General features: G+C 40.2%; 1 protein-coding gene across 1 annotated transcript in view; it reads left to right on the plus strand.

The window, feature by feature from the left end:
* Window positions 1–23817, plus strand: part of LOC133619689 (phospholipid-transporting ATPase ID-like) — a 66343-nt gene that overhangs the window by 36896 nt on the left and 5630 nt on the right. The window contains exons 21-25 of the mRNA XM_061980906.2: window positions 9463–9613; window positions 9700–9883; window positions 18024–18247; window positions 18932–19015; window positions 21095–21340. Coding sequence (XP_061836890.2) covers window positions 9463–9613; window positions 9700–9883; window positions 18024–18247; window positions 18932–19015; window positions 21095–21340 — 889 coding nt within the window. The remainder of the gene's footprint in view (window positions 1–9462; window positions 9614–9699; window positions 9884–18023; window positions 18248–18931; window positions 19016–21094; window positions 21341–23817) is intronic.

Below are 23817 nucleotides of genomic sequence, written 5' to 3' on the forward strand. Positions count from 1 at the left end.
GCTGTAGAAAAGACACGCTCACAGGGCACAGAGGAGGCGTCAGTGCGACACAGTTGGCGTATCGGTCACGTGACCAAAACAGCTCATGATCGGTCACGTGACTTTCTAAAAGCGGTACGCGCACCGACACAGGGTTTTGCTCTATGAGCTCGACGCATGCGCCGATGCATCGGTGTTGCCGGACCCATCACTACATGTAGTACATAATATACATACATGAATTGATTAATGTGGACCCCGACTTAAACAAGTTGAAAAACGTATTCGGGGTGTTACCATTTAGTGGTCAATTGTACGGAATATGTACTGTACTGTGCAATCTACTAATAAAAGTCTCAATCAATCAAACATATCTCCAGTGAACAGTCTTGTGCTCAATGGCAATTTTATTATTTCACAAAAAAAAATAAAATTAAACATTTCTCAAAAGGGTAATGGGAAGAAGTATAAACTTTTTTTACATAGTTACTTTAAAGGGGAACATTATCACAATTTCAGAAGGGTTAAAACCATTAAAAATCAGTTCCCAATGGCTTATTTTATTTTTCGAAGTTTTTTTCAACATTTTACTCATCACGCAATATCCCTAAAAAAAAGCTTCAAAGTGCCTGATTTTAACCATCGTTATATACACCCGTCCATTTGCCAATACAAACAAACAGCAAGGTATAGCGACATTAGCTCGGATTCAGACTCGGATTTCAGCGGCTTAACACTGTCTGATAAGATAATTACTAACAACTATGAACTAGGTTTACAGCATATGAAATACATTTGGCAACAACATGCACTTTGAGAGTGCAGACAGCCCATTTCAGGCGCGCTAAGAACATATATTCTTCCACGATTTCAGCACAAAATAGACACAAAATACTATGAACTTGTCATGTCTGTGTAATCATGTTTTGTTTTAAGTCATGTTTTGTTTAGTTATAGGACTCTTTAGTTTCTGTCTTTTCACTCCCTTGTCTTGTTTCCAACATTACCCCATTAGTTTCACCTGTTCCACGTTTGGACTCATTGTGCACTCTTGATTGTCACCATAGCAACCCATTAGTTTTCACCTGTCACGTCACACACCTGTTTCACGTCTTGAGTCACGCACCTGTTTTCGTTAATCATGTCTGTAGTATTTAAGTTCAGTGTTTTTCAGTTTGTCTTTCTGACGACCTCACCACATTTATGCTCTGTCCATTCTTTCCATGTCCATTCTTCATGCAACTATTTTTGTCCAAGCCAAGTAAGTTTTTGTTCCATGTTTATAGTCTTTTTGGTTTCATAGTTTGTTCGCCGCCATTGTGCGTGTTTTTCGTTTGTACTTTTTTGCTATAGTCTTTTGGTTTCATAGTTTATTCTCCGCCACTGTGCGCGCTTTTCGTTTGCACTTTTTTTGATATAATAAATAAATCATGTACCTTCATTCCCGTCTCGCCCGTGCCAACTTTCCGTTGCATCCCGGAAAAGCAAACACCCAAGACCAAGTCTTGACAGAACTAGGTTTACAGTATATGAAATATATTTGGCAACAACATGCACTTTGAGAGTGCAGACAGCCCATTTCAGGCATGCTAAGAACATATATTTTTCCACGATTTCAGCACTCAGGTTAACCATACCTAAATAGACACAAAATACAGCATTACACAAGACTACCCGAATGTACTCGAATGATTGAAAAAAATAAATGTTTTTAAGCTAAATTATTGGTAAACACAGTTTATGTATAATAATCTACGTAAAACCGCGAGTAATGAATAAAGTTTTCATCAATTAATATATTCTGTAGACATACCCTCATCCGCTCTCTTTTCCTACCTCGTCATGTCCGTTGTGTCCTGAGCAAGACACTTCACCCTTGCTCCTGATGGCTGCTGGTTAGCGCCTTGCATACAAGTACAACCCTTTTTTTTTTTTACCCTTTTCAGTGTTCATTTATTTACACATATACACACACATAACACTCATCTACTCATTGTTGAGTTAAGGGTTGAATTGTCCATCCTTGTTCTATTCTCTGTCACTATCTTTCTAATGGGAAAGGGCATGTTCACCACTGTGTTACATGGCCTTTCCTTTTAAAGGGGAACATTATCACAATTTCAGAAGGGTTAAAACCATTAAAAATCAGTTCCCAGTGGCTTATTTTATTTTTCGAAGTTTTTTTCAACATTTTACCCATCACGCAATATCCCTAAAAAAAGCTTCAAAGTGCCTGATTTTAACCATCGTTATATACACCCGTCCATTTTCCTGTGACGTCACACAGTGATGCCAACACAAACAACATTAGCTCGGATTCAGACTCGGATTTCAGCGGCTTAAACACTGTCTGATAAGATAATTACTAACAACTACGAACTAGGTTTACAGCATATGAAATACATTTGGCAACAACATGCACTTTGAGAGTGCAGACAGCCCAATTTCAGGCGCGCTAAGAACATATATTTTTCCACGATTTCAGCACTTAATAGACACAAAATACTGCATTACACAAGACTACCCGAATGTACACGAATGATTGAAAAAAATAAATGTTTTTAAGCTAAATTATTGGTAAACACAGTTTATGCATAATAATTTACGTAAAACCGCGAGTAATGAATAAAGTTTTCATCAATTAATATATTCTGTAGACATACCCTCATCCGCTCTCTTTTCCTACCTCGTCATGTCCGTTGTGTCCTGAGCAAGACACTTCACCCTTGCTCCTGATGGCTGCTGGTTAGCGCCTTGCATACAAGTACAACCCTTTTTTTTTTTTACCCTTTTCAGTGTTCATTTATTTACACATATACACACACATAACACTCATCTACTCATTGTTGAGTTAAGGGTTGAATTGTCCATCCTTGTTCTATTCTCTGTCACTATCTTTCTAATGGGAAAGGGCATGTTCACCACTGTGTTACATGGCCTTTCCTTTTAAAGGGGAACATTATCACAATTTCAGAAGGGTTAAAACCATTAAAAATCAGTTCCCAGTGGCTTATTTTATTTTTCGAAGTTTTTTTCAAAATTTTACCCATCACGCAATATCCCTAAAAACAGCTTCAAAGTGCCTGATTTTAACCATCGTTATATACACCCGTCCATTTTCCTGTGATGTCACATAGTGATGCCAATACAAACAAACAGCAAGGTATAGCGACATTAGCTCGGATTCAGACTCGGATTTCAGCGGCTTAACACTGTCTGATAAGATAATTACTAACAACTACGAACTAGGTTTACAGCATATGAAATACATTTGGCAACAACATGCACTTTGAGAGTGCAGACAGCCCAATTTCAGGCGCGCTAAGAACATATATTTTTCCACGATTTCAGCACTAAATAGACACAAAATACTGCATTACACAAGACTACCCGAATGTACACGAATGATAGAAAAAAATAAATGTTTTTAAGCTAAATTATTGGTAAACACAGTTTATGCATAATAATTTACGTAAGACCGCGAGTAATGAATAAAGTTTTCATCAATTAATATATTCTGTAGACATACCCTCATCCGCTCTCTTTTCCTACCTCGTCATGTCCGTTGTGTCCTGAGCAAGACACTTCACCCTTGCTCCTGATGGCTGCTGGTTAGCGCCTTGCATACAAGTACAACCCTTTTTTTTTTTTTACCCTTTTCAGTGTTCATTTATTTACACATATACACACACATAACACTCATCTACTCATTGTTGAGTTAAGGGTTGAATTGTCCATCCTTGTTCTATTCTCTGTCACTATCTTTCTAATGGGAAAGGGCATGTTCACCACTGTGTTACATGGCCTTTCCTTTTAAAGGGGAACATTATCACAATTTCAGAAGGGTTAAAACCATTAAAAATCAGTTCCCAGTGGCTTATTTTATTTTTCGAAGTTTTTTTTCAAACTTTTACCCATCACGCAATATCCCTAAAAAAAGCTTCAAAGTGCCTGATTTTAACCATCGTTATATACACCCGTCCATTTTCCTGTGACGTCACATAGTGAAGCCAACACAAACAAACATGGCGCATAGAATAGCAAGGTAGCGACATTAGCTCGGATTCAGACTCGGATTTCAGCGGCTTAAGCGAAATTGAAGAAGAAACTGAAGCTATTGAGCCATATCGGTTTGAACCGTATGCAAGCGAAACCGACGAAAACGACACGACAGCCAGCGACACGGGAGAAAGCGAGGACGAATTCGGCGATCGCCTTCTAACCAACGATTGGTATGTGTTTGTTTTTAAGTGTTGTAATGTTTTTAAGCTAAATTATTGGTAAACACAGTTTATGTATAATAATTTAGGTAAAACCGCGAGTAATGAATAAAGTTTTCATCTATTAATATATTCTGTAGACATACCCTCATCCGCTCTCTTTTCCTGAAAGCCGATCTGTCCAGTTTTGGAGTTGATGTCAGCAGGCCAGGGAAGCTAGGGTCGATATTCTTCTCTTGATCATCTTCGGTGGCATAAGGGACGGTAGAAGCGGTGTGAGCCAAGACATCCAGGGGGTTTAGCTCGCTCGTCTGCGGGAACAAACTGCCGCCATTGCTTGCCGTGCTACCGAGGTCCTTTGTCCCTGAATAGCTCACACACTCCGGCAGATTCAATGGGGGTCTGGCGGCAGATTTCTTTGACTTTATGGTTGGAAATGCATCTGCTTTGAGTGTCGCAGGATATCCACACATTCTTGCCATCTCTGTCGTAGCATAGCTTTCGTCGGTAAAGTGTGCGGAACAAACGTCCAATTTCTTGCCACTTTGGCATCTTTGGGCCACTGGTGCAACTTGAATCCGTCCCTGTTCGTGTTGTTACACCCTCCGACAACACACCGACGAGGCATGATGTCTCCAAGGTACGGAAAACAGTCGAAAAAACGGAAAAAAACAGAGCTGATTTGACTCGGTGTTTGAGAAAATGGCGGATTGCTTCCCGATGTGACGTCACGTTTTGACGTCATCGCTCCGAGAGCGAATAATAGAAAGGCGTTTAATTCGCCAAAATTCACCCATTTAGAGTTCGGAAATCGGTTAAAAAAATATATGGTCTTTCTTCTGCAACATCAAGGTATATATTGACGCTTACATAGATCTGGTGATAATGTTCCCCTTTAACTAATATCCAGTTTCCTCTGAACCACATTTGATCACATTCATCTGGATCCACATAACTCGCACTTGCCCAGAACAATGTGCTTACAATTCTCAATATATCACCATAAGTAAGTCATATAAGCATACCTGCCAACTACTCCGGTTTTCCCGTAATTAGTACGGTTTTCATCAACCTATTCCGGGTTACGGTTGCAGTGATAAAAAATACGGTTTTTCATTAATTAAAAAAAAATTTTTTTTTTAAGTTTTATTCACGAAATTGCGTAACAACAATGACAATCGACACTGCTTCCCGTAACTTCCTATCGAGACATTCCGAATGCCATGCGCGAGGCTATTTATAGCACCGCTGCCAAGCACGAGGCACCAGGTGGCATTGTTTCCAAACGAGCGAACGATCATGGAATCAGCCGGAGAAAAATCGCAAACGAGTCTTAAACCGAAAAGAAAACCGCAGTCATTCCGTGAAGAATATTCAAAAGCCTATCCGGGAATAATTATCCGTTCCAAAAAGGGTGAAAACTACGCGAATTGCACCTTGTGCAGACAAGATTTTTCGATCGGACACGGAGGAATTAGCGATGTAAAAGACCACGTTGGGACAAAAAAACACAAAAGGTAATGACAGCAATGTTATCTATTGGAATTGTTTAGTACTGTTATACTGTTAAAAGTGTTTATACTATTTATGCTTTCAAGTCCAAGTTGAAGAAATCTTGTTAAATGTTGACAGCATAACTACCAAAATACAGAAGTATGTCCTTAATATTTTTGCAGTGCTATTTCTGTTGAAAAGTTAAAATGATTACATTAGAGATGTGATGTGCCACTTTTCAAGTGTCTGATGGCTTCAATTAATTGTCATTAATTTTTCATATTTTGAATTCTTTTGAAAGGCTTACAAAAAAAACTACATTTGAATTGTAATTCCATGCTATTGACAGGACTATTAATTTTAATGAAGTTAGCTTACCATGTTTACAGTATGATAATTGTGATAGAAATGTGAATTTTAGGCACAGAATATTTTTTACAATTGAACAAGGCAGTAGATTATACAAGCTTGGACAGAAAGTTAATAATGACACCAATGGAATTGTTTAGTACTGTTTTACCATTTGTTTACTGTAAAAAGTGTTTATACTGTTTATACTTTCAATTAACAAATTGAAGTCTTGTGAAAGGTTGACAGGATAACTGGCATTAACTGTCAAAATAATTTCAAACTATTGAAGTTAGCTTACAGAATAAACATGTCAATCAACCCATATGATTTTTGTTGTAATATTTTTGTTTTGAAAAGTCACTGTGACTGATAGAAAAGTGATGGTTTTAGCAACATTTTAACCTGTCTGAATGCTAATAATCATTTTGCGTCGGGGGGGCGAAGCCTGAACCCCCCCACCAGGACTTTGTCCTGGACCTACAGGGGCCTGCGGCCCCTGGACCCTGGCTACTAGGTTTTTCTGATTTCAAAAGTTGGCAGCTATGTATAAGTCATTCATACTCACATTCAAAATAAGCCTAGACCTTGCTATACCGAACCAAAATATTAGATTTGTACAATTTCTTTAAATGCTCAATGTTTGAGGAGTGTTTGAACTCATCACTCAGGCTGTTCCATATTTTCACCCCACAGACTGAGACACAAAAACCTTTCCTTGTGCTAAAGCGTGTTTATATGTTGCCGCTCCTCTGAGGTTGTATCCCACATGAATGAATGAAATAAGTTTTTATTTCGGTCGTATAATCAACCATCAACCATTTTTGTGTGACCAGTTTAACAGTGCAGATTATACATATTTAACAATAATACACTGTGGAGGGAGATATGGCCAGCGCTGCCTGCAGGAGCAAAGGTCACCGCCTCTGTCCATGGTGCTGAGGACAGAGCACCATCGCTGACGGCGAGACACAGCTGGCAGGTGATTAGATTTCACAGGTGTTAATCTAATCATCTGTTGTCTTTAATAGTAAGCGGCCGGGAGCAGGAGAGGAGAGAGGATACGGACGTGACTGAAAAGTCACGTTCTGTGGGAGAAAGATTTGGATAAAAACCTATGTACATTAAAAACTTTGTTAAAAACTGCACGCTGGGCTCATGTTCCGTGTCTACAGTGGAACTGCTAGGAAGCGACTTCCACATACACATTTACACACAAAAAGAAAAGAAAAAGAATGATCGAAAAAGGAATAGGCTGAAGCCAAAGCTTATATTTGCCTATCCTATACATTCACTGAAAATTAGATTGCCTGGAACATCAACATTAAAAAAAAAAATCAATGGGATGAAAGCAGAGGTGGGTAGAGTAGCCAGAAATTGTACTCAAGTAAGAGTACTGTTACTTTAGAGATTTATTACTCAAGTAAAAGTAAGGAGTAGTCACCCAAATATTTACTTGAGTAAAAGTAAAAAGTATGTTGTGAAAAAACTACTCAAGTACTGAGTAACTGATGAGTAACATACACACACATATCATATATATATATATATATATATATATATATATATATATATATATATATATACATATATACACATACATTGATATATACAGTATATCATTTATATTTATTTATTTTGCCGTTTTTGTTTACATGTTAAAGGTGTTTTAATGAATATACATGCATGTTTAACACAGATAGATTCCTTTCTTTCATGAAGACAAGAATATAAGTTGGTGTATTACCTGATTCTGATGACTTGCATTGATTGTATTCAGACAGTAGTGATGATAACGTCCACGTTTTCAAATGCAGGAGAAAAAAAGTTCTTCCTTTCTGTCTAATACCACATGAAAGTGGTTGGTTTTTGGCATCTTATTTGTCCAGCTTCCATATTCGTTTTTATACACTTTACAAGAAATACATTGGCGGCAAACTCCGTAGCTTGCTAGCTTGTTTGCGCTGGCTTTCGGAGACTCTTATTTTGAAAGCGCAGGCGCGATGGAGCGGCACTTTTATTGTGAATACAGGAACTGTGAAGTCAGTCTTTAGAATTTTGACAGGATGTACGGTTGAAATAAAAAAGGGTATTTTTTCCTTCACACTTTTGATTGATTGATTGAAACTTTTATTAGTAGATTGCACAGTACAGTACATATTCCGTACAATTGACCACTAAATGGTAACACCCGAATAAGTTTTTCAACTTGTTTAAGTCAGGTCATGTGACCCCTGGCTCTGTTTGATTGGTCCAACGTCACCAGTGACTGCATCTGATTGGTGGAATGGAGTGAACGTCACCAGTGACTGTATTTGTTGAAACGCAGGCACTATGAAGGTCTGTTTGACAGACCAAAACAAACAAAGCGTGCATTAACAGATCGATAAAAATTAGTAGCGAGCTGAATGTAGATAAAAGTAGCGGAGTAAAAGTAGCGTTTCTTCTCTATAAATATACTCAAGTAAAAGTAAAAGTAAGTTGCATTAAAACTACTCTTAGAAGTACAATTTATCCCAAAAGTTACTCAAGTAGATGTAACGGAGTAAATGTAGCGCGTTACTACCCACCTCTGGTTGTCTTTAACAGTAAGCGGCCGGGAGCAGGAGAGGAGAGAGGATACGGACGTGACTGAAAAGTCACGTTTTGTGGGAGAAAGATTTGGATAAAAACCTATAAAAACTTTGTTAAAAACTGCACGCTGGGCTCATGTTCCGTGTCTACAGTGGAACTGCTAGGAAGCGACTTCCACATACACATTTACACACAAAAGGAAAAGAAAAAGAATGATCGAAAAAGGAACAGGCTGAAGCCAAAGCTTATATTTGCCCATCCTATACAGTCACTGAAAATTAGATTGCCTGGAACATCAACGTTTAAAAAAATCAATGGGATGAAAGTAATTGTTACTATATTATATAATTTTCAATTATTTCACCTTTCAAGGTTTTCTTAAACCTTAACAAAGAACTACATGTCTTCAGCTCATCACCGAGTTTGTTCCACCATTGAACTCCTAAAACTGAAATACATTTGTATTTTATATTCGTTCACAAATCAATATCCCCCGTAAATGATAATTTTCTCCTCTTAATTTAAATATCCTAAAAATGCAAACTGGAAGGCTGTTGTTCTTTACTCGAAACATAATTTCCATTGTTTTTAAAAACACGATATCTGAAAATTTCAACACACTAGAACTTATAAATAACATCGCTTTCTATGAGTAAACTTTGAATATTCGCAGGCGATTGATAACTTCTTGCTTTAAACATGATGAGCCCTGTCAAATATTCTACTAAATCAGGATCTGGATTCTCTTTTAGCAGGACTCAAAGTACTGATAATGATCATTTATCGTCGTGATGACCCAGAACAATAAATCCGCAAGTTTGATTACTCAATCTGGTCTGGTTTTTAGGAATGCCAGAAGGAAAATGTGTCCAACAGCGGCCGAGGAACCAACTGTGACCAAAGCTCGTGCAGGCCTCCTCTGGCTTCGGAAGACAGAAACTGTGCCTGATTACAAAGTGGACGGAGAATATGCTCTTGTTATAAATGGACACAGTCTGGTAAGAACATCATTTACTGATTTTGCTAGTTGTTGTTTTTTTTTGCCTACCCTAATTGGTTTCGGGATCTTCCATTTCATCCTCAGGACTTTGCTTTGGAGAAAGGCTTGGAGTTAGAACTGTTGAGGACAGCATGCATGTGCCAAACAGTGATTTGCTGCAGGGTCACGCCCCTACAGAAAGCCCAGGTTGTCAAGTTGGTGAAGAAATATAAACAGGCAGTGACTTTGGCCATTGGGGACGGGGCCAACGATGTCAGCATGATCAAAGGTACACGTCACAGTCACGTGACCATAGAATTCAACTATCCTTATGTCAGGTTCAAACACTGATGACATCTATTAAACAAGACAAGAAGCAAAGAATTAAACAGAGACAGGTTTAAATTTGTCTCAATTTGAGGAGCGACGCCTAGACACTGTACCCTTGTACAGTGTCTCAGCACGCTCTGGCATACCTGCCAACTACTCCGGTTTTCCCGTAATTAGTACGGTTTTCATCAACCTATTCCGGGTTGCGGTTGCAGTGATAAAAAATACGGTTTTTCATTAATTGAACATTTAAGTTTTATTCACGGAATCGCGTAACAACAATGACAATCGACACTGCTTCCCGTAACTTCCTATCGAGCCATTCCGAATGCCATGCGCGAGGCACATTTATAGCACCGCTGCCAAGCACGAGGCACCTGTTGCCCATTGTTTCCAAACGAGCGAACGATCATGGAATCAGCCGGAGAAAAATCGCAAACGAGTCTTAAACCGAAAAAGAAAACCGCAGTCATTCCGTGAAGAATATTCAAAAGCCTATCCGGGAATAATTATCCGTTCCAAAAAGGGTGAAAACTACCGTATTTTCCGCACCATAAGGCGCCCTGGGTTATAAGCCGCGCCTTCAATGAACGGCATATTTCAAAACTTTGTCCACCTATAAGCCGCCCCGTGTTATAAGCCGCATCTAACTGCGCTAAAGGGAATGTCAAAAAAACAGTCAGATAGGTCAGTCAAACTTTAATAATATATTAAAAACCAGCGTTCTAACAACTCTGTTCACTCCCAAAATGTACGCAAATGTGCAATCACAAACATAGTAAAATTCAAAATAGTGCAGAGCAATAGCAACATAATGTTGCTCGAACGTTAATGTCACAACACACAAAATAAACATAACGCTCACTTTCTGAAGTTATTCTTCATTCATAAATCCCTCGAATTCTTCGCCTTCGGTGTCCGAATTGAAAAGTTGGGCAAATGTGGGATCCAAAATGGCCGGCTCCGTCTCGTCGAAGTCATCGGAGTCAGTGTCGTTGTTGTCCAGCAGTTCTGTGAATCCTGCCTTCCGGAAAGCTCGGACCACAGTTGTGACCGAAATATCTGCCCAGGCATTTACGATCCACTGGCAGATGTTGGCGTATGTCGTCCGGCGCTGTCTCCCTGTCTTAGTGAAGGTGTGTTCGCCTTCGGTCATCCATTGTTCCCACGCCGTTCGCAGTCGTGATTTGAATGCCCTGTTGACACCAATATCGAGCGGTTGGAGTTCTTTGGTTAATCCACCCGGAATGACGGCGAGTGTTGTATTTGTGTGCTTCACTTGTTTTTTGACACCATCTGTGATGTGGGCGCGCATGGAGTCGTATATCAACATGGACGGAGCTGCGTGAAAAAAGCCACCCGGCCTCTTCGCGTAAACTTCCCTTAACCACTCGCTCATCTTTTCTTCATCCATCCATCCCTTCGAGTTAGCTTTTATGATGACGCCGGCTGGAAAGGTCTCTTTTGGCAAGGTCTTCCTTTTGAATATCACCATGGGTGGAAGTTTCTGGCCATTAGCATGGCAAGCCAGAACCACAGTGAAGGACGACTTCTCATTCCCTGTGGTGCGAATATTCACCGTACGTGCTCCCGTTGTATCCACAGTGCGGTTCACAGGAATATCAAAAGTCAGTGGAACCTCGTCCATGTTGATAATGTTCTCTGGCCGGATCTTTTTTTCAGCTATCTTGTTTTTACAATATGCACGGAAAGTAGCCAGCTTTTCTTGAAAGTCTTTAGGCAGTTGCTGTGAAATAGTGGTCCGTGTGCGGATGGAGAGATTGCGTCTTTTCATGAACCGGAAACACCCACTGTTCAAGTTTGTCCTCCAACAGTAGCCATCTTGCTTTGTTCCCTCGGAAACTCTGTTTTGTCTTCTTTACCTGGCGCAGGTCATCTTCTTGCTTCCTCCACCTACGCACCATTGATTCATTTATGTTATATTCTCTTGCTGCTGCTCTATTTCCGTGTTCTTCGGCATGACTTATTGCCTTAAGTTTAAATTCTGCGTTATACGCGTGTCGCTTAGTAGGAGCCATTTTGTGGTCTTTACAGATGTAAACACACAAAGGAAATGAAACGAAATATCCGCGCGCTTCTTCTTCTTCTACGGGGGCGGGTGGTTGCTTACAGTAGAAGAAGAAGCGCTTCCTGTTCTATGGGGGCGGGTGCTTACCTTGGCGGTTGCTTGCGTAGAAGAAGAAGCGCTTCCTGTTCTACCGGGAAAAAAGATGGCGGCTGTTTACCGAAGTTGCGAGACCGAAACTTTATGAAAATGAATCTTAATATTAATCCATATATAAAGCGCACCGGGTTATAAGGCGCACTGTCAGCTTTTGAGAAAATTTGTGGTTTTTAGGTGCGCCTTATTTGGGGAAAATACGGTACGCGAATTGCACCTTGTGCAGACAAGATTTTTCGATCGGACACGGAGGAATTAGCGATGTAAAAGACCACGTTGGGACAAAAAAAAACACAAATCTAATACCGTTGCTAGCGATACAAGTGGAAAACTTTCAACGTTTTTCGTCGCCCAAACAGATTCTTTGGATGTGATAAATGCCGAAGTTTTATTTACGGAGGCAATAATTGAGCATGGACTTCCAATCGCACTGGCTGATCACATGGGACAGTTATTTCGGAAAATGTTTCCCGACTCGATAATCGCCAAAAAATATGGATGTGGTCGAACCAAAACATCAAACATTATTCAGTTGACAATAAAGTTACCATATCATTTTTGCAGTACAATCAATCTGATAAAATAAATTTGGATTTTAGCCACAAAAAGGTAATGACACCAATGTTATCTATTGGAATTGTTTAGTACTGTTATACTGTTAAAAGTGTTTATACTATTTATGCTTTCAAGTCCAAGTTGAAGAAATCTTGTTAAATGTTGACAGCATAACTACCAAAATACAGAAGTATGTCCTTAATATTTTTGCAGTGCTATTTCTGTTGAAAAGTTCAAATGATTACATTAGAGATGTGATGTGCCACTTTTCAAGTGTCTGATGGCTTCAATTAATTGTCATTAATTTTTCATATTTTGAATTCTTTTGAAAGGCTTACAAAAAAACTACATTTGAATTGTAATTCCATGCTATTGACAGGACTATTAATTTTAATGAAGTTAGCTTACCATGTTTACAGTATGATAATTGTGATAGAAATGTGAATTTTAGGCACAGAATATTTTTTACAATTGAACAAGGCAGTAGATTATACAAGCTTGGACAGAAAGTTAATAATGACACCAATTTTTTTTTTTTATGGAATTGTTTAGTACCGTATTTTCCGCACCATAAGGCCCCTGGGTTATAATGAACGGCATATTTCAAAACTTTGTCCACCTATAAGCCGCCCGGTGTTGTAAGCCGCATCTAACTGCGCTAAAGGAATGTCAAAAAAACAGTCAGATAGGTCAGTCAAACTTTAATAATATATTAAAAACCAGCGTGATGTGGGCGCGCATGGAATCGTATATCAACATGGACAGAGCTGCGTGAAAAAAGCCACCCGGCCTCTTCGCGTAAACTTAAACTTACCTTAACCACTCGCTCATCTTTTCTTCATCCATCCATCCCTTCGAGTTAGCTTTTATGATGACGCCGGCTGGAAAGGTCTCTTTTGGCAAGGTCTTCCTTTTGAATATCACCATAGGTGGAAGTTTCTGGCCATTAGCATGGCAAGCTAGAACCACAGTGAAGGATGACTTCTCATTCCCTGTGGTGCGAATATTCACCGTACGTGCTCCCGTTGTATCCACAGTGCGGTTCACAGGAATATCAAAAGTCAGTGGAACCTCGTCCATGTTGATAATGTTCTCTGGCCGGAACTTTTTTTCAGCTATCTTGTTTTTACAATATGCACGGAAAGTAGCCAGCTTTTCTTGAAAGTCTTTAGGCAGTTGCTGTGAAATAGTGGTCCGTGTGCGGATGGAGAGATTGCGTCTTTTCATGAACCGGAAACACCAAGAAGCACCACCTTTAAAATCATCCAGGTGAAGTTCGCTTGCTAGCGTTGTTGCCTTCATTCGAATAGTGATGGTGCTGACACTTCTGCTTGCTGCTCTCTGCTCAACAACCCACTGTTCGAGTTTGTCCTCCAACAGTAGCCATCTTGCTTTGTTCCCTCGGAAACTCTGTTTTGTCTTCTTTACCTGGCGCAGGTCATCTTCTTGCTTCCTCCACCTACGCACCATTGATTCATTTATGTTATATTCTCTTGCTGCTGCTCTATTTCCGTGTTCTTCGGCATGACTTATTGCCTTAAGTTTAAATTCTGCGTTATACGCGTGTCGCTTAGTAGTAGCCATTTTGTGGTCTTTACAGATGTAAACACACAAAGGAAATGAAACGAAATATCCGCGCGCTTCTTCTTCTTCTACGGGGGCGGGTGGTTGCTTACAGTAGAAGAAGAAGCGCTTCCTGTTCTATGGGGGCGGGTGCTTACCTTGGCGGTTGCTTGCGTAGAAGAAGAAGCGCTTCCTGTTCTACGGGGAAAAAAGATGGCGGCTGTTTACCGAAGTTGCGAGACCGAAACTTTATGAAAATGAATCTTAATATTAATCCATATATAAAGCGCACCGGGTTATAAGGCGCACTGTCAGCTTTTGAGAACATTTGTGGTTTTTAGGTGCGCCTTATAGTGCGGAAAATACGGTACGCGAATTGCACCTTGTGCAGACAAGATTTTTCGATCGGACACGGAGGAATTAGCGATGTAAAAGACCACGTTGGGACAAAAAAACACAAATCTAATACCGTTGCTAGCGATACAAGTGGAAAACTTTCAACGTTTTTCGTCGCCCAAACAGATTCTTTGGATGTGATAAATGCCGAAGTTTTATTTACGGAGGCAATAATTGAGCATGGACTTCCAATCGCACTGGCTGATCACATGGGACAGTTATTTCGGAAAATGTTTCCCGACTCGAAAATCGCCAAAAAATATGGATGCGGTCGAACCAAAACATCAAACATTATTCAGTGTCTTGGAACAGAATCCTCAAAAAGTATCGCCGATGTCATGAAGACGGAACCATTTAGCATGTCGACTGACGGCAGCACCGATTATGACGATGTAAAACTGTACCCCATTTGTGTTCGATATTTCGATGACGACATTGGAAAAGTATTGTCTGTGCTTCTGTCTTTGAGGGAATGCAATACGGCTTCCACAGGCGAAAACATTTACAAAATACTCGCGGAAGAAATAGACTCAAACGAAATTCCTTGGCAGAATTTGGTTTGCTTTGCTGCCGATAATGCTGCAGCGATGATGGGATCTAAAACGGGTGTTGCAGCTTTCATTACGGAAATGTCTCCTTCGGTTTACATCGCCGGTAAGTACAGTTCGTAGCATAAAAAAACTCACAAAACATAACATTTTAAGTAAATCTTTTATTATTATGAATTCTTTTGAAAGGCTTACAAAAAAACTACATTTGAATTGTAATTCCATGCTATTGACAGGACTATTAATTTTAATGAAGTTAGCTTACCATGTTTACAGTATGATAATTGTGATAGAAATGTGAATTTTAGGCACAGAATATTTTTTACAATTGAACAAGGCAGTAGATTATACAAGCTTGGACAGAAAGTTAATAATGACACCAATTTTGTTTTTTTTATGGAATTGTTTAGTACCGTATTTTCCGCACCATAAGGCGCCCTGGGTTATAAGCCGCGCCTTCAATGAACAGCATATTTCAAAACTTTGTCCACCTATAAGCCGCCCGGTGTTGTAAGCCGCATCTAACTGCGCTAAAGGAATGTCAAAAAAACAGTCAGATAGGTCAGTCAAACTTTAATAATATATTAAAAACCAGCGTGATGTGGGCGCGCATGGAGTCGTATATCAACATGGACAGAGCTGCGTGAAAAAAGCCACCCGGCCTCTTCGCGTAAACTTAAACTTACCTTAACCACTCGCTCATCTTTTCTTCATCCATCCCTTCGAGTTAGCTTTTATGATGACGCCGGCTGGAAAGGTCTCTTTTGGCAAGGTCTTCCTTTTGAATATCACCATGGGTGGAAGTTTCTGGCCATTAGCATGGCAAGCTAGAACCACAGTGAAGGATGACTTCTCATTCCCTGTGGTGCGAATATTCACCGTACGTGCTCCCGTTGTATCCACAGTGCGGTTCACAGGAATATCAGTTGCTGTGAAATAGTAATCCGTGTGCGGATGGAGAGATTGCGTCTTTTCATGAACCGGATACCTGTCGCTTAGTAGGAGCCATTTTGTGGTCTTTACAGATGTAAACACACAAAGGAAATGAAACGGTAATATCCGCGCGCTTTTTCTTCTTCTACGCGGGCGGGTGGTTGCTTACAGTGGAAGAAGAAGCGCTTCCTGTTCTATGGGGGCGGGTGCTTACCTTGGCGGTTGCTTGCGTAGAAGAAGAAGCGCTTCCTGTTCTACCGGGAAAAAAGATGGCGGCTGTTTACCGAAGTTGCGAGACCGAAACTTTATGAAAATGAATCTTAATATTTATCCATATATAAAGCGGACCGGGTTATAAGGCGCACTGTCAGCTTTTGAGAAAATGTGTGGTTTTTAGGTGCGCCTTATAGTGCGGAAAATACGGTACTGTTTTACCATTTGTTTACTGTAAAAAGTGTTTATACTGTTTATACTTTCAATTAACAAATTGAAGTCTTGTGAAAGGTTGACAGGATAACTGGCATTAACTGTCAAAATAATTTCAAACTATTGAAGTTAGCTTACAGAATAAACATGTCAATCAACCCATATGATTTTTGCTGTAATATTTTTGTTTTGAAAAGTCACTGTGACTGATAGAAAAGTGATGGTTTTAGCAACGTTTTAACCTGTCTGAATGCTAATAATCATTTTGCGTCGGGGGGCGAAGCTGAACCCCCCCACCAGGTCTTTGTCCTGGACCTACCGGGGCCTGCGGCCCCTGGACCCTGGCTACTAGGTTTTTCTGATTTCAAAAGTTGGCAGGTATGCTATCCTTATGTCAGGTTCAAACACTGATGACATCTATTAAACAAGACAAGAAGCAAAGAATTAAACAGAAACAGGATTAAATTTGTCTCAATTTGAGGAGCGACGCCTAGACACTGTACCCTTGCACAGTGTCTCAGCACGCTCTGGGGAAAGATTGTACGCCACCTCTTTTTATTTGGACTTTCCCTGATTACATGGCAACAGCTGTTTCTAAGGGACGTGGGTCATAAACAGCGTTGCCTTTGGTTATAGAACAGTTCAAAAGAAAGGTCGTAAAACAGTTCAAAGAAGAGAGAGAGCACATCACACCTGTCCTTCATGACCTCCACTGGCTGCCTGTCAAATACAGAATCACCTTTAAACTACTCCTCACCACCTACAAGGCACTCCATAACCTGGCACCACCCTACCTCTCTGACCTCCTCCAGCCACACGTCCCGTCCCGTTCCCTCGGGTCTAGTGATGCCGGCCTCCTGGAGGTCCCCAAGACCAGGCGCCGAACCTGGGGCGACAGGGCCTTCTCTCTCTGGAACGCTCTCCCCAGGCACATCAGAGATGCCCCCTCCCTCCCTACCTTCAAAGCCACCCTAAAAACTCACCTCTTCACATTAGCCTTTCCAAACCGACCCTGCCCTAGGTCTCTCTTGTTTATTTATTTATTTTTATTTTATTTTATTTTTTCTAATAAAGTTGTTTTTATCGTCCCTCCTCCCCCAGCTCCCCCACACACACACACACACATGTAAAGCGACTTTGGGTATTTAGAAAAGCGCTATATAAATCCCAGGTATTATTATTATTATTATTATTAAGAGGTCGTAAAACAGTTCACAGAAAAGGTCACTTTGAGGTGAGTCCGGCCCTGCTTCCTCTCCGCTTTTGTAGTTCTTGGGTCAAGACGATATCTTTCTGTTGATTACAACTTAATACATGAAAGAAACAGAACACCTTCATGTTGCTTCCCCCCCTACACAGTACAGTTTTACAAGCCTTCTTCTTGGTAGGTTCAAAGACAGCTTTTGGTCTTCTCGCCGGGAACTCGTTTCAACACAAAGTATCGTGATAACTTAGATACAATTATTCTAACGCCTTACTTCCTGTTTGTCCATCAGCCGCACATATCGGTGTTGGTATCAGCGGCCAGGAGGGCATGCAGGCTGTCCTGTCCAGCGATTACTCCTTCGCCCAGTTCCGGTACCTGCAGCGCCTCCTGCTGGTGCACGGGCGCTGGTCCTACCTGCGCATGTGCAAGTTTCTCCATTATTTCTTTTACAAGAACTTCACCTTCACCTTCGTGCACGTCTGGTATGCATTCTTCTGCGGGTTCTCGGCACAGGTAAGAAATACTCAACAAAAAGACGTTTTTGTGTGTAGCTTTTAGAGATGCGCGGTTTGCGGGCACAACCGCGGATTATCCGCGGATCGGGCGGATGAACAGGGGTCACTCCGCGCGCAGTGCGCTCACGAAAGGGGTGGGGCTCACCCTGGTTGATATAGACAGCAGGACGGTGGCCGTGGAAGTCGGAACCCGCTAAGGAGTGTGTAACAACCCACCTGCCGAATCAACTAGCCCTGAAAATGGATGGCGCTGGAGCGTCGGGCCCATACCCGGCCGTCGCCGGCAGCGAGACGCGCTTGGAGGTGCGCTCAGCGCGGCTCCCATATGTTTGGTGTGCGTCTGGGTCGTGACAGCGTGGAACGCGAATGTCTGTGCTGCATTGGATCAGTCTCCTTTCTTTAACAGGCAAAAGCTTTATAACCTCACTAATGCCTTGCATCGTCTATATTAGATATATAACAACGGGTGGGTGCGGTTCTGATCAAATGTTACATCGGGTGGATGGCGGATGGTTGACGACTTTCTGATGCGGTTGCGGATGAAATAATTGCCTATCCGCGCATCTCTAGTAGCTTTACACTATAAACAAAAATGCACAATTATCACACACAACATCTGCCTGAATGTAACATTTATTTATAAATCTTGTCAATCATTTAATTTGGCTGTTCTACTTTATAGACCGTGTATGACCAGTGGTTTGTCAGCATGTACAACGTACTGTACACAGTTCTCCCAGTTGTTGGCATGAGTCTCTTTGACCAGGTATGCAATACACTCCACTGATACTTCACTCAGTACACCTGCATAACAAAACAGGATCAGGTGGAATACATTTACAAAACTATGTTTACTATAAAATAGGGATGTCCCGATGCGATATTTGGATCGGATCGGCTGCCGATATTTGCCAAAAATTGCGTATCGGCAAGGCATGGGAAAATGCCGATCCAGATCCAGTTTAAAAAAAAAACTCCGGTCCGTGTTTTCAATCAATCAATCATCAATCAATCTTTATTTATATAGCCTTAAATCACAAGTGTCTCAAAGGGCTGCACAAGCCACAACGACATCCTCGGTACAAAGCCCACATACGGGCAAGGAAAACTCACCCCAGTGGGACGTCGATGTGAATGACTATGAGAAACCTTGGAGAGGACCACATATGTGGGTAACCCCCCCCCCTCTAGGGGAGACCGAAAGCAATGGATGTCGAGTGGGTCTGACATAATATTGTGAGAGTCCAGTCCATAGTGGATCCAACATAATAGTAAGAGTCCAGTCCATAGTGGGGCCAGCAGGAGACCATCCCGAGCGGAGACGGGTCAGCAGCGCAGAGATGTTCCCAGCCGATGCACAGGCGAGCGGTCCACCCCGGGTCCCGACTCTGGACAGCCAGCACTTCATCCATGGCCACCGGACCTGTGCCCCCCCCCCCCTCAAGGAAAAGGGGAGCAGAGGAGAAAAGAAAAGAAACGGCAGATCAACTGGTCTAACAGGGGGGCTATTTAAAGGCTAGAGTATACAAATTAGTTTTAAGATGGGACTTAAATGCTTCTACTGAGGTAGCATCTCTAATTGTTAAATTTATTCCTCTTCTTTCCTGACAATTTAAAACAATGTTCAAGTAAAACAATTTTTTTATTATTATTGTAAAGAATAATAAATATTTTAGCTTCTGGTTTTTCGACGAAGAATATTTGTGAAATATTTCTTCAAACTTACTATGATTAAAATTCAAAACAATTATTCTGGCAAATCTAGAAAATCTGTAGAATCAAATTTAAATCTTATTTCAAAGTACTTTGAATTTCTTTTACAATTTTTGCTCTGGAAAATCTAGAAGAAATTCTGATTCGTCTTTGTTAGAAATATAGCTTGGTCCAATTTGTTAAATATTCTAACAAAGTGCAGATTGGATTTTAACCAATTTAAAACATGTCATCAAAAATTCTAAAATGTATCTTAATCAGGAAAAATTACTAATGATGTTCCATAAATTCTTTTTTAATTTTTTCAAAAAGATTCAAATTAGCTAGTTTTTCTCTCCTTTTTGTCGGTTGAATTTTGAATTTTAAAGAGTCGAAATTGAAGATGCACTATGTTTCAAAATTTTATTTTAATTTTTTTCGTGTTTTCTCCTCTTTTAAACCGTTCAATTAAGTGTTTTTTTTCATCATTTATTCTCTACAAAAAAACCTTCTGTAAAAGAAAAATAAATGTATGACGGAATGACAGACAGAAATACCCATTTTTTTAATATATATACATTTATTTATTTAGCTATTCTTGTTTAAATCACACGTACGTGTAACTTACAAATGACAATATATTTATTTATTTAAGTGTGTATCAAACTGGTAGCCCTTCGCATTAATCAGTACCCAAGAAGTAGTTTTTGGTTTCAAAAAGGTTGGTGACCCCTGTACTAGGGCATCAAATCAGTGTCAGTTGAGTCGGTCCATAGGTTGCCTGTAGGGATTTTTAATGTCCAGCAGATGTCAGTATTTAGTGACACAGTATCGACACAGTATCAATACAGTTTTGCAATGTGTCGAAACGCTTCATGACGCCTCATCAACCCATCACTAGTACGTATCATGCGTCCGCAACAAAAAGGAGGTTTTTGTAACCTGTAAGCTTTTTATTTAAGGTGTTGTTGTTATTATACCAAATAATACATTGCAAAAATTGTAAATGCGCCGGTCTTAGCATAATGCTAATATTTAACTACTGTATTAGCCCAGGGTTCCTAAGCCACAATGACACCAAACTATAGTTTAGTAGAAGGTGTCAAGTTTGTTGAATGACTTGAAGTTACTCTTTGTCCATTATGTCTTGCAGGACGTGAATGATCGCTGGAGTTTCCAGTACCCTCAGCTTTACGCCCCGGGGCCTCTGAACCTTTACTTCAATAAGAAGTCTTTTATGCGCTGCATGATCCACAGCTGCTTCAGCTCCCTCGTCGTGTTCTTCATCCCTTGGGCGGCCATGCGCGACACGGTGCGAGATGACGGAAAAGACATCGCGGACTATCAGTCCTTCGCTTTACTGGTGCAGACGTGTCTGCTTGTTGTGGTCAACATCCAGGTGAGGGAGTATTTAATCAATCAATCAATAACGGAGCAGCATCTCCTCATCCGTGGCTCACTAGTGCAACAACAAGTGGCCCTCCGACCTATTGTTACTATAACAATCTACAAGGTTAATATAGCTTGCTTCTCTTTCTTCCTCTCCATTTTTCTGCTTTCTTTTGTATTTCTAGTTATCATTAGGTATATGTATTGTTGCATTTGAACTAGGGATGTCCCGATCCAGGTTTTTGCACTTCCGATCCGATACCGATATTGACCGATACTGGCCTATCCGAGCATGTATTAAAGTTTAAAGTTATTTAGCCTACTTAGTTGTCAGAATCATGTTGAAAAGGGTTTTAGTACTCTTGATAACAACTAGCCAGCTGAATTAGGGGAGTTTGAATAATACACAATGGTTGGTAACAAGAAACTGACCTGTTTATTCAAGGATAAACACAAAATAGACAAAATTATACATGACAAACAGAAATGGCATCATTGAAACTAGGGCTGGGCGATATGGCCTTTTTTTTAATATTGCGATATTTTAAGGCCATATTGCGATACACGATATATATCTCGATATTTTGCCTCAGCCTTGAATGAACACTTGATGCATATAATCACAGCAGTATGATGATTCTATGTGTTTTGATTGATTGATTGAGACTTTTATTAGTAGGTTGCACAGTGAAGTACATATTCCGTACAATTGACCACTAAATGGTAACACCCCAATAAGTTTTTCAACTTGTTTAAGTCGGGGTCCACTTAAATTGATTCATGATACAGATATATACTATCAGATATATACTATCATCATAATACAGTCATCACACAAGATAATCACATTGAATTATTTACATTATTTATAATCCAGGGTGTGGAGGGGGGCGCCGGATGTAAGTGTCAAAAAGACAGCCAAAAGAGTTTGATATGAGAATAAATCCAAAGTTAAAATATAGGGTAGAAATGCATCCATTTGCAGGAAATGTAGTCTTGATTTTCAACATTTTCTTTCAAGGCTTGCATGTCTACATTAAAACATTCTTCTTCATACTGCATTAATATATGCTACTTTTAAACTTTCATGCAGAGAAGGAAATCACAACTAAAAAAATCACTAATTTTTTCATACGGTGTTGATGTGGAAATTTTTGCCTCGGCATTTTGATGGTGTGGGCGTGTGGCACCGAATGGAGATAAGCGTCTCGACAGACGTCACAATATTTGAACAATGATGACAAAAACTGTTTTCTCTGTCGTGTCCGTGTGTCGAAAATTGTTATGCGCTTATTTTTTTATTTGATTTTGTGCGTGGCATAGATTTGCTATGCGCAGAGGACGCTTAAACAGTGTGCAATTGCACAGGCGAGCACCTTAGAGGGAGCGCTGCTCGCACGGCTGCGCTAGCATCACAGCTAACGTTAGCCATGCTGCTACCTCTCTGCTCGGGGAGGACGTATACGTATGTGACGTATGAGGTGACAGTATGTGACGTATGACGTGACAGTATGTGACGTATGTCGTGACAGTATGTGACGTATGTCGTGACAGTATGTGACGTGTGTAAGAAGGTGCACTCGCTGTCTGTGAGAGGGAGACACAGGAAAGAATGAGAAGAGCCTGTCGTGTAACGCCAGCAGCTAAAAGCAACTGCGTGAGAATTCACAGACCTGTGGATGTGTTGAAGGTGTGCTGGAAAATGCGGAACGGAAATTAGGGAGCAGCAGAAAAGTGGAATGTATTATTTAAATCGGTGCGTTGGAAAACACGGACCGGAGTTTTTTTTTTAAACTGGATCTGGATCGGCATTTTCCCATGCCTTGCCGATACGCAATTTTTGGCAAATATCGGCAGCCGATCCGATCCACATATCGGATCGGGACATCCCTAATTTGAACAACTGTTTTGTTGATAATAGAGGTAAATTATTGGTATTGTTCATTATCAATAGTGATATTTCTATTGGTATTTGTATTGCTCCATTTGTAGTGTAATAATGCTCATTGTCATTTCTGTATTATTATTTATTTCGCTAACTGCTCCTTTGCTATCGCTTTTACCATCATATTTGTACTTATCCTATTTGCTGATGTTGCTCTATTGTTGTTGTTGTTGTTATTGTTGTGTTTATTGTTGTCTCTCTGTCTAATCCCCCTCTTGTCCCCACAATTTCCCTCTCTGTCTTCCTTTTTTTCTCTTTCTACAGGTAAAAGCCAGTAAATTAGAATATTTTGAAAAACTTGATTTATTTCAGTAATTGCATTCAAAAGGTGTAACTTGTACATTATATTTATTCATTGCACACAGACTGATGCATTCAAATGTTTATTTCATTTAATTTTGATGATTTGAAGTGGCAACAAATGAAAATCCAAAATTCCGTGTGTCACAAAATTAGAATATTACTTAAGGCTAATACAAAAAAGGGATTTTTAGAAATGTTGGCCAACTGAAAAGTATGAAAATGAAAAATATGAGCATGTA

The sequence above is a fragment of the Nerophis lumbriciformis genome, linkage group LG20, assembly GCF_033978685.3.
Source record: "Nerophis lumbriciformis linkage group LG20, RoL_Nlum_v2.1, whole genome shotgun sequence".
Classification (NCBI taxonomy): Eukaryota; Metazoa; Chordata; class Actinopteri; order Syngnathiformes; family Syngnathidae; genus Nerophis; species Nerophis lumbriciformis.